The 21,382-nt window shown below is 39.1% G+C and overlaps 1 protein-coding gene across 1 annotated transcript; it reads left to right on the top strand.

The window, feature by feature from the left end:
- Nucleotides 1–2,483: 2,483 nt before the first annotated feature.
- Nucleotides 2,484–16,044, top strand: LOC104078207 (rho guanine nucleotide exchange factor 26-like; the record flags this gene model as incomplete). Its single annotated transcript, XM_009579751.1, has 5 exons — nt 2,484–2,638; nt 10,732–10,941; nt 14,324–14,391; nt 14,877–14,981; nt 15,902–16,044. Coding segments are annotated over 5 exons (681 nt in total), but the record flags the coding sequence as incomplete, so codon positions are not given.
- Nucleotides 16,045–21,382: the final 5,338 nt, after the last annotated feature.

Below are 21,382 nucleotides of genomic sequence, written 5' to 3' on the forward strand. Positions count from 1 at the left end.
CCCAGCCCCCTCCCCCAGTTTATATGCTGTGCATTCCATATGGTGTGGAATACCACATTGGCCAGTTGGGTCAGCTGTCCTGGCTGTGCTCCCTCCCAGCTCCTTGTGCCCGCAGCAGAGCATGGGAAGGTGAAAAGTCCTTGACTAGCGTAAACACTGCTTAGCAACAACTAAAACATCAGTGTGTTATCAACATTATTCTCATACTAAATCCAAAACACAGCACTATACCAGCTACAGGAAGAAAATTAACTCTGTCCCAGCTGAAACCAGGACAGTGGGCAAAGTGGATGCCTCTTCTTTTCCAGTGGTATCATATACCTGCTGCTGGAGAACCTGTACAGGTTGCACAGCTCAGGCTTTGCTTGCAGAAGTTACCCACTGAGCCTAATCCTTGTTGGTACCAGCGGGGAGAAGGTACCAGGCATCTTTAGATGCTCTATCCAGCACATGGGCAATACCAAAGGTGTGCAGAGACAGAAGTACCAGCATCTTCAGCACTGGAGTTGGGACCCAAACAGGTCATTCCAGTGGTTAGGTGTGAAGCGTCAGTATCTTTGCTTACACTATTGCCTAGTGTCAGCACAGTCTAGCAGAAGGAACCTGTCCACTGTGTGCCATTGAAGAAATGTTCCCACATAGCAGCTCTGCTCGGTTCAGGGCTAGCAAGTCGGTGAGCTCATTGACTGAGGAATCCTGGTCAGTGGGACAGCTGCCAGCACTGCAATGGACCTTTGTCTTTCTGGCATCGTATGTCATGGTACAGCTTCAGAGATGATCTGTTCTCTGTATGACCAGGACGTGCAGTCTTACATCTCCCTTCATGTTCGTGGCCCAGAGAAACAAAAGGTCCTTCTATGGTGTCTATTTCTCCTGCAGTTGGGAATAATTTGGATTAATAAAGCCTGATCTTCACATTAGGCAGCTATGATCCTCTTTGGCTTGCTTCAGCTGTTGCAGGTGTTGGTCCTCACCCTAGAGAGAAATGGAGATCCTGCTCCACAGATTAGAGTTCAACTACATCAACTAGATAAAGAGTAGGAGGAGCTATAACAGTATCCTTAGTTATCCATCTTAGATAAAGCTGTGACAGTGGACAGATAACTGTATGATGTTTCAGGAGCTTCTAATGAGAATAGCAAGTACTTGGAAGACTTCCCTTCCTGCTATCAAGGGAAGAAATGTTAAGTGGTTTGGTATGGTAATTACCTTGGAAGAATGATTCTACCTATGCCTCATAAATGGAGGGGTGAAGGTTTATGCAAACCTGACTGACTTTTCCTGGAACCAGTGAGATGTGCTCAGTGAGTTGTCACGTCTGGTCTGAGAGGGTGCTCTCACGAGCTCAAGTCCACGCCTCGTTACAGCAGCATGCCTGGAGCAGCCTGTCCCCTTCAGCTGCAGTGGCAAATTACAAAGCAACTGTGGTCAAATAGAACAGTCACCTTTTCTGACAAAATGGAAGACGGAGTGGGGGAAGCTGAAGTTCATCCTGAGGAAGGACACTTATTTATTAATATGGCCTTTCGTAAGTGGATACCTAAAGAGATGTCCTCTAAAAACTTTCAGACCACTGGTGAATTTATGATGTCATGAGCAAACGATATTGTTTTAGCATTAAAATGGACAACTAATTCAAACCCGACATATTACATACTGCTTTACACATTCTTTCACAGAGCTGTGTTGGAACTTCATTTACTTATAGAGTAGAAAATGGATTTTACCACATTTGATTGGTAAGCCTTCTGGCATTCCTCACGTACTGTGCTTTTTCATGGAAAAAAGGTCTGCATACTCTGAACGTTCGGTACTAATTTTGTATGCTGTCTTCATCATCTCTTTATGTCTGTTTTCATATACTCACAGAATAGTTCAAAGTGGATCATACATGTATTTCTCTGTTAAAGGATTTTACATTTTCTAATTCTGAGCGTGGTACAGAGCACACTATCAGAAAGAAGGCATGGCATCATTTTAACTGGCCTTAGGGATGTGATGAAATGCCGTGTGCAGTAGCCCTCACATCTGAGAGGAGAAGCTGAAGCTCTTCTTTCCAACTGTTTAGGCAGAAAAGCTGTGAGGTACCTAGAGGAAAATCCAATGTTCATATGTGCTTACTCTACAAAAATTTACATATTCCTGGAAGACAGTCTTTTTATTTTTAATCTCCTTAGGAGATCTCGCATAGTCTGTTCCATCCCAAGTATGACCAATCAAGTCTGTTCATTTTTATCTTAGAGGAGCAATCAGGTCATGCGCATGAGTGATTTTCAGGTATTTGCAGGCTATTACTTGTGTATGTGTGAATGATGAAGATACCTTAAACCTTGATAACCTCTGTTTTGTGCTTGTACTTACAATCTCTGAGCTTTGAGTTTATTCAAGCATTTTTTTTCCCAAATACATAATACTGTTACCTGTTTTTTTTTTAAAAAGTCTCTACTTTTCAAGGATTAAAATGTTACTTTCTTGCTTTGTAGCCATTTCCATTGGTTTCTTCTTCACGATGGTTAGTGAAAAGGGGCGAATTAACAGCATATGTAGAAGACACTGGACTTTTTTCTAAAAGAACTTCCAAACAGCAGGTGTACTTCTTCCTCTTTAATGATGTCCTCATTATCACCAAGAAGAAGAGGTAAGAGCTTCACCAATACAAAATTGCCTTTGTGTTCAACTCCTTGAATCAGAGAGAGAACAGCTGAGTTACCGCTGTCTTTTAAAATTATCGTGACTGCTGTGCGTGCCTCACCCTAGGGGAAATGAAAACCAAAGCTTTCTGGCTTTGGAATGGCAAACTTGATTGCATCCACGGCATTTTTACATGTTTTCTAGCCCCTTGCTTGTTTGAAAGAATGAAGAAGATTCAAAGAGAAGTAAGTGGACCTGGTACAGTTGCAGCATAAACCAGGAGGAAATACGGACTAAACATGTTTTAAGTCCAGTAAACATTTGTGAAGCTATTTATATGTTTTAATATGCCATGTTTGAGAGAGTAAATGAATTATGTAGATATCTGAGTTTCTAATATTGCTCGACCAGACTGAGTTTTGAAATGACAAGTAACCACTTGTTAAACAGGATATATTTTTGGCAAATGCAATTGAAATTCCAAATTGTCAGACAAATTAAAAAGTTAATCCTTGATGCCTTAGCAAAAGGAGAAGTTTTAGAAGGATAAAGAAGTGTTAATTTTCATTCCCCTCCATGCTTTCTACAGTTGTGCTGTTTTTGAGAATGATGTATGGGACCACTTCTAGCAGCCTCCATTTAAATTTTTATCACTAGACTTCAGGGAAGGTTTAGAATAATTGAATTGAATGGAATGGAATTTACATCCTTGTCCTGCTGTTGTGATTAGATAATACTTGATAGATAAACCTTATTCCCGAGACTAAAAACTGTTTTGAAGAACAATTATTTTGCATCTGGGTTGGCTAGTTAAGCCAAATAGCAGCTATTTTTAAAATAAACCCTTTTGTGAAACTTCAAATTCATAATTTAAATAAGAAATTTTGAGGAATGAAGTATGATACAAAATCTGGGAAGAAAATGCTAATACTTAAGCAAAGAGAAAGCTAAATGAAATTGGAGGGGAAAAATATTTAAGTGAAAGGTTTTTTTTATAAAGATGGGAAGAAAAGTGAATAGATTTCTCCGCAGCTGTCTTACTGATGTGAGCGTGTTTCTGAGATTCAGTGTTTATCAGAGCTTATGCTGAAATGTTTCTGTGAAAGTCCCTTGTTAAATCACTGGGTCACTGGCAGCACATCACAGAGTTGTATCACACTTTTTTAAACAGTGCATTTCTTTTCTCACGGGACTACTGTTAGCATATTATTGTGTTGGTAGCTAAGTAAATGTTTGAGTTGGGAGAACAGTGAAAAATCTACTATCTATGTTGTTACATTGTTTATTGGTTTCCTATGTGATGGCTTGTTCAGATTATAAACCAGATTTTTATAAGAACATGTTCTTATAAAAACTTTGGGACTTTTGATTTATAACAGCTTCCAGCTGTTGGAATTGAAATGTCCTAAGTGGGCCCAGAAGCCAAAATTAAAGAACACTTCATGTTAATGATCAGATTCATATAGCCACTCTCCCAAGACCCCCGGAACAAAGGGATGTAATTGAAAAGGTCGGATTGCTGCGAGCCTCCCAGATACTCGAGCATGAAGCACATACTTTGCCCAAGCGAATAAGCTTATTAATAACATCTGAGCTTTTGGTGATCTGTTCTCCCACCCACAGTGTTACCATGGGCACCACAGCAGTGGACAGAAATATTTGTTGCTAGTTGAGTTTAAATGTTTGTATTTTTTCTTGAGCAGTTGCATTTCGCAAGATTCTTAACATTGCACAAAAAAATCACTCCTCACTACTGTGCTAAAAATACTAATTACTTAGTGCTCCAATCATGCTGTTTAATCCTTACCCAAAAGTTAATCTTCAGCTGTCCCATCTGAGCAGTTTGCCATATATGTAGAACCTCGCGCACGCAGCCGGGAGCGGCTCAATCACGACTTCTTAAAGGCCAGGCTTGATGGTACCTGTCAGAGAAGTCATGCTGGTAACTGCTAAGTAGTTCTAGTCCAACCGGATATGGCGTCACTGTACGTCACTGCTCACACCCTCATTTCAGGGACGCTTTCCAAATATCAGAATCGTCGTTGGAAGAACTGCATTTTAAATACTGAGAGAGCAAGCGTTCCAGAAACCTTTTTATAATGAGAACATTTCAGCTATAAAAAAGATAAAGGGAGGTCTTGTGTTGGTGTATACTCAGGCACGCTCCAGAGTTCTTATGTTTTAATGATACTTTATTCATCATAATCTTCCTCAGCTACAATTTCACCTCCTGATTGAAATTGCAAGGTTTAACTGTCTTCTCTCATCCATTAAGTAGGTTAAATAGAATTTAGTTACCAAAATATCTTCCTTTTTAATGGACGCTCTGTGGCTATATCTCATGCCACTATGAAATATTTCAGAGGTTTATGCTTTCCATGTCAGCTACTAGACAGTCCATTTTTGTGTGTGTTACATATACCTTGGTAATCATTTAGGCTCTGAAAAACCACAGACTATCTTAATACTTGTGACGTTTTAATGCATTACCTTGAAAAGAATAGTCAGTGCTGCGTGAGTCAGGATGTCCAAATTGTGGTGGAAAGTCCAACTTTTACATGGTTGGTACACAGGAATTAATTAGTATCAGTTAATTTTTGTTCACGTGAACATGGATGTCGGTTGGATTACGGCATGAAGTGAAGAGCTGGGTGATGTTTGGCCTGCTCAACTTTAGGTGCCGTTAAGTACTCTTCCAGGGTTACCTGTGGAGAAGGCAGGTCCGGTCCCTTTGGAGAGCAGTTCTCACTAGAAGCTTAATTCAGCTTGTCCAAACTACCCTGTCGTGCCTGGGAGATTTGCTTTCTCTTGGGCTAGTGAAGAAACTATTCCAGGTTCCACAAAGTATGATGACATTAGTGCTTTATTAAAATATAGAATAATTAGTTTAAATACACATACTACTTTTATGTTTGTGTGTATTTCCTTCATAATGAGTTTTCAGTTTCCTCCCTCTTTTAAACCACAAGTAATAAGTATTGTCCATACCTTTCCTGCACAGCTGATGAGCATAACTGTTGGGTTTAGATAGATATTTGTCTGTTGAGTTTCTGTAGTGAGCACTTTACAACTGCCTGAGAAGAGAGGACCAGGCTACAGAGGAGGTGATTTCTCCGATACCTTTTGCAGCCTTGGAAGCGTACGCTGTAACAATATCCTGCTAAAAATAGGATACAGCTAGCTTTGAACTCTACCAAAAGTCAAATGCCTCCTTTTATTCCACATGCCCTCCTGGGACCACGAGGATCTAGTTACGTATTTCAGTTATTAACGCTCAAAGCTGCCTATGAGCTAGCTCTGTGTTCTGCAGAGTTCAGGAGAACTCCTGAATTAATAAAGTTGTGTTATATACAGCTAAATAGCTGCCTTACCCAGCTATTCAGAAAATCCACTAGTTACATCCTGAGTGCCTTTAGAAGATTTTAGGTGAACTCCAGAGAGGCTTATGTTTTTGAATGAGTGTACATTTATTGAATATTCTGTTTCCATAATCCCCTAAGGATACCACTAGAATCCTGTCTGTCTTAATGGCTCTGTGGCTTGTCAGCTCCTGCGATACCTTGACAGTGGAATACAGCTGGACTTCATACACTGGAAATCACCCAAAGGTTCACTGCTACTTGGGAATGGTACCTGTTCACAGCTGCCTGCAAAACCATGGTTTTTCTCATGTCGGGGGTGATTTTGTAACTAAAGGCAAGGACAAATGCAAAGTAACTTCTATGGAACACCCAGGATTCCAGAGTAGCGCAGCTGGAAAGAGTAAAGGAAATAGGGAGACTGACCATGTGCTTTCTGTTAAAGTACAGGTGGCCTAGAACAGATGATATTACATCAATAGATAGTTGGTCTTCATAAAAGTGCCTCTAAAATTTGTGTGTATTCCCTGCGAAGGGATATGAAACATGTTGTTTGATGTTCTGAATCTAAATAAAAGTTTAGCAAAAAGTTAGTTGTAAACTGAAAAGGAATGTTGGCATTTTTGTATCACCCGATTACAGTAATTTTATAGAATGTGTTAAATGTCCTTCCTGTTACTCTGCTGCCTGGCTGAGCGGATTACATTTCCGTTTATGTACATCTGCTCCCTCCAGCACTGTCAGCTTTATCAGCATATTTCATTATCCGTTCGGAAGGAGGAGAGTTTGTGGGCCTCACAGGGCACAGGAGGCAAAAAGAGGAGGACTGCCTAGTAGTTTCAAATCGGACTATGTTGTTGAATGGAGATAAGAAATAGGAAGGATTTGTAGAGGTTTATCTCTGTTGATTAATTAGTAAGGAATGCATTTATTATTAGTTATGCAAATGTATAGACTACATTTCTTTTTCAGGTGCAAGATTCCCAAATAACTATAGCAGCATCCCTAGCTGGTTTTGCTAGTTCTGCCCTTGGCTAAGCAGGGATTGCCTAGACTAAAATACTGAACTGACTTCTTTAAAACAAACAAACAAAAAACCCCAACAAAACCCCCCAAAAACGCCACACCAAACAAACCAACCTTTCCCTGTTTTAGAGTATATATTTTAAGAAAAAAGAAAGAGGGAGAGAGAGAGACTGATAAATACTAGATATAAAATGATTTTTTTTGTTTTTTCTTCTTCAGTAGGAACCCTCAGCTACTACGGATGGCACTTGAAACAATTGTCCTCAAGTGATAAGTAGCCATCTTCTTGTAGCTAAATGAATTAATTTGAATCTAGACCTGGATTTAGGGGAACGTGAGACCTAAATCCACAGTCTCTACTCCCTCCCCTCTCACGGCCTCTCTTTCTTTAATGAGAGAGAGCATAAAGCATAAAGACTTAACGCTTTTCTACAGTAGGACAATCACAGTAAATTTAAATTTGTTGTATCTCAGGGAAGAGCTGTGTGCACGCCTTTCCCAAAAGATAAGGAATACAGAATACATTTGAATTAAGATTCATTTTAGCATCCCTGGGTTATATGCACAGAAATTAAAACTTAGCTTTCCACATGCTGAAATATTGAAGATTCTCCCAGTTTGTCAGTGTGCTCATGTTAAATTCCTTTAATTAGACCAAAACCTATTTGTAATCTGTATTCTTTCTACTTTGGGACCCAAGAAGTCAGGTGTAATAGCATAATTAACCTGGCTTCATTTTTACAGAGCTCTAAAAGAGCTTGCTGTGTCCATCTCATTTCCTATGTGATTTATTTTTTAATTTTTTTACTCTAAGGAACATGGAAACAACAGTCTGATCAAAAACTAGGTTAATCAAAACTGTGTGGATAGTTTTTAAAGCCATTTTAAGTTCTTGCAACAGGGCTCTTGCAAGTTTTGTATGTTTTGTGCCTTTGTCAATGGTACCTGAATGGGGAGTTGTGATTCCAGCCCTAAGAGTGGAAAACACCAGCGGATTGTGGGGAATTGTTGGTACCATTTTGAGACTTGGAGAAAAAGAAACGGGGAGGGAAAGTGTTAATCTTCTATGAGCTACAGTTATTTCAGTCCTTCTATATGATAAATCTCACTGAGCTTGTCTGTCGTTGCCTCTGCTTCCTTTGTAAAGCCCTCAAACTCCTCAACAAAAGATGAGAAGAAAAAATACTTGTGAGAAGAATTAGAATATGATACTAATGGAACTATGTAGATCGTTTGAGAATGTACAAAGCTGTACTGAAAAAAACCCATTTCAAGTATTTAATTCACAGAACAAAAGTAAAAACGTACCCCACATAGTTGAAATAAGAACTTTGTTTTTACACTAGATGCCCTGGCAGAGACTATTAATCCACAAAAATCCACAAATACAATATGATCTGTAAGCCTGTCATCACTTGAAGAATAGAGAAATTCTTCCAATGCTGCATGAGTCACAGAAATCGGCAATAACTTGTGTTTTGAGTCATAATGTTGCTCAGTTGTGTTTTAGCAATTCTTTTTCTGAAGGATTAAAAATAAGGATTACAAAGACCATTAACTACTGAGGTATTTGCAGGTATTTCTGACAGTTCACAAAGTGGGTAGAATATATCCCAACAGACATCAAGTCATCATCTGTCCATTTTCCTACAATAGTTGAGCAACCATAAAGGAAGAATATGCTTCATTTGCACCTGCCAGAAAGGGGTATGTCACTGTCAGCATTTCAGACTGCTTCAATTCCAGGTGTTTGGGATTTGATTTGTATCAGTTCAGTGCTTAGGTTCCTGTATATCTCTGGCAGCAAAATTAATCTTCTCAAGTATTTTTTCAATTTAAATTATTTTAATGAACCATAGTAATATGAGGCTCTAGCATAGCTTTTCATCACTTGAGACTGAGGTCTAAATAGATTCTGCTTTAAGGTGGAGTTTGTATAGTTGCAGCTTCAAATTTGATGTATTTGGTTTACTGAAAACTTTACAAACACAGCAATGTATGGCCTAGGAGGGAGAACGGGTTTTATGCCTGTGTAAGCAGGTTTTTTTCCATCTTTTCTTGTTGCACCAGTGTAGGACAATAAATCTGAAAAAAGTTTACAAGCTTATATGAAATTATGAGGTAATTAGTTTATCAGCGTCCTGGGTTGATGGTATATCCTGGTAAACTTGCAAATGCATGTAAGACAATTCTGGGAAATACGCTCACAAGCTTCAGTGGAAACAAAAAGGCCTTTTCAGCCGCTTCTCTTTTCTTGTGATCAATTGCTATTTCTTAAGTAAGTGATGTAGATTCTTTTAACTGTTTCTTTATGTTTCACGACTTTAAAAATTTGGAGATGCAGTTATTTTCCACTTGAAAAAAATCATGTTTCCAGTATTGCCTTAACATGAGTAAGTAGCAAAAACATTAGATAGGATAAGTGGTTGAACTCAGGTAAGAGTGCTGAAGAATGCTGCTTAAGATGTCTGGGTATTCTGAAGTTGAAGCACGTGTCGTAAGTTGTCGTAATGGATTGAAGAATAGGGGGGCTGAAGTAACTGTTCGCTCCTACCACCTAGCACTGCCGTATGTAACAGCGTGCCTTGTCCAGACATGCGTCCTCCTTTGCCCCATCTTTACCTGTCAAGTAGATCTTGATTAGCTGAAGTGATTCTCACATTTAGGAATAAAAGTCTGCTGCTCAGGGAGGAGTGCATATTTTCATTTAAGTCCTTCTGTTGTTAAAATCAGTAGCATTTTTATGTTCTGATTTGTGATGTCTAATGTTTGCACGTTCTCACCTCTCTGGGAAAACTACTGTAACGTCATTTTGGTATAATTCAACATTCAATGACTTTGACATAAGAAGTAGTTCTGAGGTCTTCCGTTTTCTCTGTCAAACGGTATTGTGTTATTGAAGATGAGTGTTGTCCACCTCTCCACCTACATTTCAACCATAAGGAAAGCAAAGCTTCTAACTTGCAGATTTCTTAGAATTCTTTCTAGTTACTTTTGGGAAGTTACTAAGCACATGTAGCAATCTTTATTCATATCACTTAGAGTTGCTATATTTATTTACAAAGTACTTTCTAAAAGGTAAATTGCACAGTGCATTTTGCCAGACCAACAGTGTGTGACAAGCCTTTGCCCATTTTTAAAATTCACAACTGACTAAGGTTATGTTTCAGAATATTGTAATACAGTTTTTGGACTAGGCCTTCTACATGCAGGTGGCTGAGGAGTACAGACGATTATCCTGTATTTAAAATGAAGATCAGTGGTGTTTATCTGGAAGCAGTATACATACCCATAGTTTTACAGGCAAAGGAAAAAGGAAATTTTACTTTCTTTCCTATACCATTCTAAAATTAAGGTCTGTTGTTCATTTGAAGCTACAGAAGAAAAAAGTGCAATTCTGTATAATTGCTGTGCCTGTTTCAAATTTAGTGGAGTTAAGTTGAGCTTACACCGTCTCAAGAATGCCTGAAAGTCATTTAACTGTGCCACTAAATGAAATTCCGCAGGGTTTAAAGACTGATCTACTTTATATATTGGAAAATTGGTAGTTTCAAAACAAAAAAACAGAAAAGATGAAGATCTGAGGTGTCAGAAGAATCGTGCCACACTGTGTAGTTAAAAGTGGATTCTATGACTCAGTTTGCTTCCAGACATACTTAATGGAAAAGTAAACATTAAACTTGTGGGTTTTTTTCTTCCTGCCTTTGTTTTGCAGTGAAGAGAGTTACAACGTCACAGATTATTCTTTACGGGACCAGCTGGTGGTACAACAATGTGACAGCGAGGACCTGACTTCTTCTCCTGTAAAGAATGCTTCAACGATGCTCTACTCACGGCAGAATTCTGCGGCTCACCTCTTCAGGCTGGCGGTCCTCAGTAACCACGCAGGAGAGAAGGTGGAGATGCTCCTGGGAACAGAGACTCAGTAAGTAAATAGTTACCGTTTCTGTAATTTTTCACCTGACTATCTCAACAGGCTGACCCCCGCCCCAGTCAAGGTAGTGCTGCTGTGCACGCTGAGTAGTTGAGCGTGCGAATCTAAGTGTAATGCAGCTTACCGTAAGGAAAATACTGCTTTTACTGTTGTAGCTAAGGAAGGCTTTCTCTATGCTTACCTTGATAAGAAGACCTTGAATAATCTGACAGCAGAGATTCATTTAAGCTTGCTCTGTCTCTGATACTTTTCTGGACTGGTTTGTTCCTTATTGTTTTAAAGTATCTTACCCTAACTGTCACTTCTTTTAGCAATGTAGCATTGATACCATGTTGTCCGTATGTAGAGCACCGTCTTAGCAGGAGGAAATCAGCACAGGTGCATCCTAAGGCATTACGGTGGTAGCAGGCAAATGTTGTTAGGGTATGAATGCAGAACGCTCTTGTCCTGGAGCAGTGATTTGTGAATTATTTATTATAATGGTTGGATAGTGCAGAAGTGGAAACAGTACTGGATTAAAAGGGAGGAGGAGTTTGGCACTGCCTTGGGGAAGCTGTGGAGCTTTACTGGGATAGAGGTGGTCCTTGTTCTCCTGATGCAGTTTTGAAGAGTGTTCTGCTTTAGAAACGAGCAACAAGAAGTGTCTTGTTCTTTCGGGTGCAAATATCCGAGAGGCCATCATTTTTCTGTGGTGCCATTAACTTCCACACAACCCTTCACAAAAATGAAAGATTTTATCTGTTTTAGTGGAAGCTGGAGGCGGGGTAGAAGACGTGAAACAGACTGCTCCAGACGTATCCCAGCCTGGAAAAATTTACAGTTTTAGGTTTGCTTTCAAAGTTTAGAATAACCCTGAAAGAAACTATAGATCATTAATGATTTCTATTAAAGATCTCATTATAAAGTAAGCAGATGATTCAGACTTGTTTGGAAATGCATTTTTATTGGGAAAAAATGCAGTACATTTTTAGTTGTCTGGGCTTTTTATGAAAAGACATTTTGTTTGTGGGTTTATTATTGATTTGCTCTATACTGTTTGTAATATAAATGGCAGTCTAGCAGATTGTCATTCAGAGGAAAAGATTCTGAAAAGAAGTACTTTATTTGAAAATTACTTATTTTTATAGAGTATTGTCAGGTACAGAAGAACGTAACTTTCTCTTAACTTTGAAAAGGATGAGAAGGGAATCTACAGTAGGAGGGCCAAGCTGGATGGTTTAGAGTGCCTACTGAACAGAGTTTTGCACATGTAAAACTTAAAAGTTTTTGCTGACACGAAGATTTCTAGCACAGTTTGATCATGTTTTGTCACTTCATGTGGTGTGTGGTTCCCAAGTACAAAAGGACCAGCATTAGGTCAGGAATGTTACATTGCCCTGTGAATAAGGCACAAAATATACAGTACACACAGATTATGAAGAAATATATACTTAAACTGGGAGACAGTCTGGCATTATCCCATTTTCCTCAGAGTTGTCTGAAAGGAAATGTAGTTTTCCTGTTAAGAATGATTACAGGGAAAGGAAAATATGAGTCCAGATAACACCTGTTTTTAAAAAAAAAAAAAAAGCCACGAAGTTAAGCTCATGCAAAATTGTATACAGACGTTCTTATTTTGGTTGAAACACAACAAGTTTACTATCACCCGCATTTTAATGACTGAAATGTCTAAAGGAGCATGCATTGTAGTTTTGGCCATCTGTATGAGATCAACAGGTACCAAATGTTAGTAGGACGTTTCATCTTTGAGGAAGAATGTGTGCTGGGATTTAAAAAAACATAATCACAGTTTCTTACTAAATGCCAAAAAAACAGTAAAAATATTCATATTCAAGATAATCAGGGATATTTTTTTCATTCTGAAAGAAGCATGCTCAGAAAGACTTCCATTCTGAATCCCTTCATCCAAAGGAGGTGTCGATAGACTTTCTGTGAACAGAAAAGAGATTTCTAGAGCTAGCTGGAAGAAAGGCCGTGAGAAGGTGTCAGTGTTCTTGGAAGAGACTGATGAACCTTATCATGGAGCGATGCGTAGTGGGATGTTCAAGTTATTCCCGCCCTCCCTCTGGTCTTCAGGCTGGACGTCACAGACTAACTATAACCCCTTGCTGAATCGTCTCCTCAGTTGCTGAGCGATGGTGCATCTTGGAAGATGTACTCTAGAGAAGTCTCTCATAACTTGTGTAAATGTCCCATTTTCTGACACTTCTGGAAACACCATAGTGCTATTTCCAAATAGAATTTTATTCTATTTTCAGATTTTTGACAAAATCAGATCTCAGCAGAAGGCAGATATTTTTCATTATTTTTAGTTAAAAACTGAAGTTACCTAAAGATAGCAACAGGATTTTTTTAGGGGAGGGGGAATAGGAAAATTCAACCTTGCAACTCCTTTGATTATTCTAATCTGTACTGATAGCAAAGCCCTTCAACAAACATGAGATAAAATCTAATTTCACTGAAATGTTTGTTCTGGCAATCAAGTTCAAATTTTGATTTTCCAAAATTCAAAGTTATAATGATTAAGTTGTTATAGCTCAGCCGTTAACAGGAGTGATTTAGGATTAGCTTTCTTTTTCCTTTACTGTCTGACCTCACTTTAGCTTGTTCCACTCCCTTCCAAAATCAGGTGTCAGTAATTTGCTCTTCTGTGATTTGTTGTGTAACACTTAGAACGTAGATAATTCTTTCTGCTCTCCTCAGAAATCCTGACACACGTAATCAGAGATTGATTATGTTTTTCCTAGGTTATACAAGGTGAGATGCAAATGACTAGTTTAGGACCCAATGGAGGCACATCTGGAAACATAAATGTATCCTTCTGAGAGCACAGAGAAACTTTGGGCTCTTTTTTTTTTTCTCTTTTTCTTTTTCCATTCTTTCTTTTCATTCTAAGTGCATGTTGCAAGTAGTTCTTACTCACAGGAAGCTCGGTATTGTATATTAAAACTGCTGTATTGCATTATCAGATGCTTTGTACATTAGATGGATTTTTTTTTAAAATAAGATTTCTAATAAGTATTAGTCACAGACACTAGCAGACTTTACCTGCATTACTTAAAAATAATGAAAATAAAGATATATAAGACATCACGCCAGTAGGTCCCACATATATAGGCTTTTTTTTCTAATCCAACATGCTTAAAATAGTTAAATATGTTTGAATAATATATTACAGTAGTAGTAGATTACTACTAGAAGTAGTATCACACCTTCTGGCCATATTTTGAGGGGAGGAGAAAGGAGGTTTTGTTTTGTTTTCTTTACCCAAAAGAGGAAAAAATTCATAAATAGAGAATCTTGAAAAGGGTCAGTCTTGACCATTATGAAGAACACAAGTTGGGAGACTGAGTTTTGTCTTTGCCATTTGCAGGAGCGACAGAGCTCGCTGGATTACAGCACTTGGACAGGACAGAGACGGGCAGAAAACGGACAGGACAAGTAAGTTACAATTAACAAGATTTCTGAGAGCTTTGACATGAGAATAGAAACGCACTGCCCCTTAACGGGGATGTGAGCAAGTGCAGACTATAAATACCCTTAGAAATGTTGTCCATTTCTTTTCCTGGGCTCTGTTTCTTTAGCGTATGTGCAGTTGCCATCTCTTCCTGTGCCCAGAGGCTTCTCTGAGGAGTTCTGTTTTGCACAGTAATTTCCGTTTGCATTCATTAATGCTGGTTTGGTCAGTTGTTTCAATCTGTTAGCAGAAGTGCAAAGCCCCTTCCCTTGTATGTTTATACCAAGTTTGCTTTTGTGTAATTGCTCAAGTAGGAAGCCATTTGCATAATTTGCTGCCTCCTTTGGGTTTTTTTGGGGGAGTATACTCCGAGATGGAAATTTTTAAAATTAATTGTATATATATATTTTAATAAAAGATACTCTGTTATGTGAATTGTTTAACTCAGCCTGGCTCATCTCTTCCACAGCTTTGACTCAGGTAGAGATCATCAGAACTTACACAGCAAAGCAGTCAGATGAACTGTCTCTTCAAGTTGCTGATGTTGTTTTGGTTTATCAAAAAGTAAATGATGGTGAGTGAGGATTTTGCTGTTAGTAACCATCTGTCACCACTGCAGGTGAATCCACCTAGAAAAATGTTTCCTAATAGCATTGGCCGTACAATGAATAAAGGTGCAGCCTCCAACAAAAACTTGCGCATTTCAGTTCAGGTTTCTAAAGGACAGCCTCTGTTTAGGCAACAGATGTTCAAAGGAACTCATCGCCTACCGTAATTTAAATAGGTAAATAGCTGCAGAAAGTATATGCTGGTTGGTTTTGACATGTGAAATGTCCACAAATAAGAAATTGCATTCTACCTAAAAACATGGAGCTCAGACATTTTAGTGAATGAGCACTAGGTTTGTCTGAGTAAGAGAAACATGCACATTATTAGCCATACTAATGCTAACAGTGCTTCACTGCCTAAGTATAGGGGTCTAGCACAGTGGTTTTCCCCAAGTTTTCCATAGCGTCAAGTACCCAGAGATCAAAATTGATTCTTGCCTGGATGTGCAAGTGATTCTACTAATATCTTATGATGTGCTGACTCGGTGATGCTTGAAGCTGTCAGCACCTGCAGTACTAAGTCCTAACTTAATGTTGTTATTCAAGATTATGTATGAAATCAAAGATCCTATCAATTGTGCTACATTGCTCTATTTAGATAGTAATTATATTATATTCTTTACATTTTCAAACAATGTATTTGAATTACAATATAAAAAATGTGTAACAACACTTGTTTCATATGATGTTTATTTTTACATACTATTGTGTTCCTAGTCTGTCCGTACAAAAAAAAAATCTGCTGAATCTATCTTAATCTGGCGTTTTATTCACTACAAAGGTAAATTGTGTGTGACTCTGTCAAGTGCAACACAGACAGTTCTGACAAAGTATCTTTAACGTTACTTGAAAAGATTTGTTACTCCTTGTCTGTTCACCCTTGCAGGTTGGTATGAAGGGGAACGATTGCGGGATGGTGAAAGAGGTTGGTTTCCTATGGAGTGTGCTAAAGAAATCACGTGTCGTGCCACGATTGACAAGAACATGGAACGGATGGGACGCTTACTTGGACTTGAAACCAACGTGTAGACTGTTCTTGCTTCTTCATACTATACTACAGGATTTGCACTAACTGCTGTCAGTGAGGGCATGGTTGCATGCCCTACAGCTCTCGCATGGAAGATGTAGGTCAGCAATCAAAAAATCTAGTAACAGAGCACTGGTGTTTCGGATCCCTTTTTGTGTTTTGCGTTTTGAGAGCTCTGAATTGAAAGCTGGGCTTGCCCAGTAGCAGATTTCAACTAGATGTAGTTCCTCAGGCACTGGAGATCAGCCATGCATCTCTCTGACTCAAATTTCAGTTTCAACTTTAGTTCCTCCATCCCTGCCTCTTTTAAGTATTCTTTCTCCATCCGGTTTTGAGCATTTTTTACTTTCTTTCAGAAGCACTTTCTCTGTGTAGCAGACCACCAGAAACTCACCCAATCCGTTGAGCTGGCGGTGAATAGCAATACTGGGGGTTTCCGGCTCCTAAGGAAATGCAGTGTTACATTCTCAGTACCAGAGTATGTTAATGGGATACTTCCCCGTTGTGTCAAAATCTGTGTGTAACCTGAACTACAGTAACCAACCCTGTAATTCATAAAGGACTACCTCTCCAGCACAAATCCAAGGACGTCCCAGGCTTTGTCAGAAGTAATTAGATCACTCTAATCAATGTTGGCAAAGCTGACACAAGCTCCAGGGAAGAATCGAGACAAGTGCCTCTAGTGATGGTGGTCTCTAATACAGTGCATTGCTTGTTCAGGCAGCTCAGACTTTTTTTCTCCTGGTGAAAGGATTTCTGAAAGCAAGAAAGAGGTACTGAACTCTGCAAAATATATAATACTGGTTATCTTGTTCTCAGATCCATTTTAGCACAGGTATTTTAAAGGAGTCTAACTGCTGGAAATGTGTCCATTTTGTTTCAGTTTTCCCCATGTGTTTATCTAGGTCTTCATATTAAGCTGTTGCTTCAGAGCAAGGGTTTTGATGGGGACCGCACAAAACATGAAATAGTTTGTTCTAGGTTTGGGGGGGTTGTTTTGGTTTTTTTGTCTTTTATTCTTTCTGCTTTTCTGTACTAGAGGACATTATCTTCTTATGTGGAGGCAAAAAGTTCAACTGAACTTCAGTTTACCTACATCTTTAGCATTTGTTAGCATCATGTTGAATCCACAAGTGAAAAAAAGAGGGAGAAGAGCTGTAGAGTTTTGTTAAGGTGCCAGGTCGTCTCCTCTCCAGTGTATGTAAATGGCAAGACCCCCACTGAGGAAAGACTTGGAAGTGGATAGCTCAGGACCCTGAGTAACTTGGTATTTTGTTATCTCTGCCTTCCCCTACTACAGTGTGACTTGATGTCACTTCATGCCTCAGGCAGAGAGAAGAGGGAGGGAGAGAGAGTGATAAAATAGTACTTGGAGATAAAATAGTACTTGCTTTCAGAGGAGCTCACATTGGTGCTGCTTCACCCATGCTCTTCTCTGCTTTAGAGAAGACTTCTCACAATTGCACTACACACAACACCTGCTAAATTTTTGCAGCTGCAGTTTAGCTTTGGAATTTCACAGGAAAACCACCACTTAATGTTGTGTGAACAAAATGCACTCAAAAATGAAATAAATTTCAGTGCATCTTTTCTGTATATAGGCGTGACAGTTTGTATAAAAATCTTCACCTTTTTAAGGACCAGCTGATAACTCAGCAGGGTAGATACATGTTCAGCAAAAATGAGGGAAAAACTTGTAGTACAAAGGCTTTCTTCTTGTTGCATTCCCTGTCTTTTTTCAAAGGGGCTGTATATTGTTTTATATATTGTAATATGTTGATTCGATTTGTGAATGAATTGGATGTTTATAAATATGTATCTCTGTAACAATTTAAAATATATTAGGAAGGCAATAATTTTGTACAAAAATACTTACCTTGACAGTCTGGCAGTGGTTATACAGCCTTGTAAATTAATTTATAAGTGGACTGATAAAATAGTAATGAGATAAATTGTAAATTGAGCAAAGACTTATTTAACATAGTAAAAATACTGCTAATATTTTAACAAATTCTATTGTACACAGGCAGATGTTTAACACATAACTGAATGTAAAAATCCAGAGATTAATGTTATTCAGATTTTTTTAATACATTGTATATATTTTTCATACCTAGTTTTTCCAAAAATGCTGTAATGTTTTTTAAAGACATTTTTCATTTTTCCTATTGTCAGACACGGTTCTTCAGGAATTAAAGACTTTCATGATTTTATAGGACAACAATCAATAAAATGCTTTTAAATCCTTACTAAAAAAAGCTTTGTTTTTCTTTAAGAAATAGTGTTAAACTGCAAGTTGTTAATGTCATTCTTGTCAAAGACATTAAATCTGTTCTGTAACCTGTGGCATTTTAAATTTTCTGTGCTGTAAAGATAAATAGCACCATCATGTGTCCTACTTCATCTGTCATACGTGCATCCAATGGCATAAAATGCAGCCCTAGGAGAGCATCTTGTCTTTCAGTTAAAGACTGTATCAGGAGAGGGAGATAAGAAAACAGTCAAGAATATAAGGTCTTCAACTATCTGCTTCTAGAGTAGAGTTAGAAGGGACCTACACCACTTCAGGGCTGACCAAAAGTTAAAGCATGGTATTAAGGGCATTGTCCAAATGCCTCTTAAACACTGACAGACCTCTCCAGGAAGCCTGTTCCAGTGTTTGACCACCCTCTCTGTAAATAAATGTTTTCTAATGTCAAGTCTGAACCTCCTCTAATGTCAACCTTTGAACCATTCCCAGGCACCTTGTCCCTGGTTCCCAGGGAGAAGAGATCAGCACGTCCCCTCCTCAGGAAGCTGCAGAGAGCAATGAGGTCACCCCCTCAGCCTCCTTCTCTCTCAACAAACCCAGCATCCTCAGCCCCTCCTCAGAGGACATGCCTTCCACCCCTGCCACCAGCTTGGTTGCTCTCTGTGAGCCTCTAAGAACCTGGTCCTGCAATCTGGTACATTTTGTACACCTGACTTCTAGAAGTGACTGTGCAGAAAATAATTCAAAATTAATCAGGAGAGAAGGCTGAAACAGCACCCTGCTGTAGAGCACTTGGGAAGTGGAAATATCGGCTCCAGGTCTTGTACTAAAGATGACTGCATTAGTTATTATTAAATAGTTACAATAAATGCTGGAAGACTGTACTGTAATTGTAACACATAAAACTTATCTATGGGTTAGTATACAAAGGAAGATGATTGCTTGTACTAGAAACTACACCTTATTCAGTGAGCCAGGTGATGTCCGTATCCTTGAGAAGGGGCAAGGCTCCAGCTCCCAAGTGCCTTCAGCAGCTTCTCCACCACGGAAGTTTCCGTTGGTGTGCCTGGTGTTTTCCCATTGAGCACTGATGCCTGCTGGCCACCACAGTGGTCCAGGAACCCTCTCCAGAGTGGTGACCACCTCACCCTTAGCCTAGGAGCTGTTACAGCCTTGTTAGCACAGTTGTGGCACCTACACATTCATTCATTTATATGTTTGTCCCAACAGTTTGTTTGCACCCACCTGCAAGATGCCTGAACAAAAGGATCAAAAAAAAAAGTGGCCACTGAAGCAACACTTCCTGAAGTGCACTACATTTGTTAGGGAAGCAGCTGACGCCATCAGTGTTTTCCACGCTATACAGCTCCATTCAGCGCTACATAATTCCCCCATGCACAGAAGTAAAACACTCTCCCCCCCATTCTGTTTAGTGTAGCATCAGCATGTGCCTGCAATAGGCATTGAGCAGGCACAACACTGATAACTGGTATGACCTCTTAAAACACTCAACTTTCACTCTAGTCTAAGTTCCCTCATAGATCCAAGAGGTCTTAGAAATTTAAGACAGCATGACAAGCAATTTATTGCAAAGTTTATATAAAACGTTTTCAAAAGCTAAGGCTTTTTTTTGTTTTTTCCTTTCTAGCAACTCCACAATATTTTCATTAGCAAAAAAAAGAAGTCATCTTTTAACTCTGACTTGCTCTAAGATGAGCACTTCAGAGGGAATGATCTAAAACTCACTTACTGCTTTCACTAACCAACATGTGCATGTGCGTGTGCACACATACACATGCTCTCTCTTTCCTGCCCGAGGATGAGGACATGACACTAGTACCTCCTTTTTAACTAAACAGCCCAGCAGTGGCAGAATACAGCTGGGAGTTTGTTACTGTAAAATTAACTTTCATTTCATTTTTGCAGGGCCTGGAATTTGTACCCCTTCCTTCTTCTAATCAGGTTTTAAGCAAGTTGACCAAAAATAAAAGGCTCTCAGTTCCCTGAATCAAAGTTTCATTTTACATGATGCAAGTGAATACACATTATGTAAGGTGGGCAGAAACCATGCGACGTCCAGCATGTGACTGGCCCAGCAATTAGGAACCTGCATAGATGAGAACGAAATCCCAGGTTGACACTTTCCCCTCACTGAAGCCAAGACTAAACTTAACATCAGCACTGCCAGGGGAAGGAACCCGCACAGTCCTGGTGAGCCCAGATGCCTACAGCAGGTCTGTGGGCTCCTGGAGGCCACCAAGAGCCCTTCAGAAAACCAGTGCCCACCTGACACCAGCCTGCCCAGCATTTCCAAATACTCATGTGACACAACTAAAGAACAGTTATTAACACTATCTTTTCTGCTTCTTTGTATCACCTCTGCAATGTAATAAATAAAACATTTTTATCTGCTGAACTTTAAAAAAAAGTAATGCTATAATGCAGTATTGTTCTCAACTTTCAAGTCAAAGAATAAATCTGTTCTCCATTATGCAAAGCTAATTTGCTGAAAAAAGGTAAAAGTAGCACCACTGTAGTCTACCTACACAGCCTCATGAAACACAGTCTTTGTGCAGCATCATGCTTACATGCACATACCTTAAACTCTGTATCTATAGAATATATTCACACAAGCTTCTTTTTTCCCCCCTGTATATCCTGTTTCTAAAGTAACACACTTAGTCAGAAGAAGTGGACAGAACACAAGTGTTAGAAATAAACCTAGAGTAAATTTTGATGCCAAGATTGAGGAAATCTGAGGAGGTCTTGCTTCCTGGGAAGTACACAGAGATCGTTCTTCAGTGGTGCTCTTAGCTCCACTGTAGTCTGCAAGCGATTTTCAACAGCTGTATCGTAACAACTACATCATTTAGGCAAACTGGAGATAACACGAAGGTCAGGAAGAATTCATCACTGAATTCTGTTTCATTCCACAACCTGGAGTTCCAGAAGATGCTAGAAACTCTAACACACAAGCAGAAACAGCCTTAAGTGCACTATGAACTGGGAAGAGAAACATTCATGGTCTCTGGCCAGCCATATGAAAAAGAAAGTTAAAAACCTTACATCAGCATTACCTCGCCGATTGC

This window comes from Fulmarus glacialis, unplaced genomic scaffold, assembly GCF_000690835.1.
Source record: "Fulmarus glacialis isolate BGI_N327 unplaced genomic scaffold, ASM69083v1 scaffold16486, whole genome shotgun sequence".
Lineage (NCBI taxonomy): Eukaryota > Metazoa > Chordata > Aves > Procellariiformes > Procellariidae > Fulmarus > Fulmarus glacialis.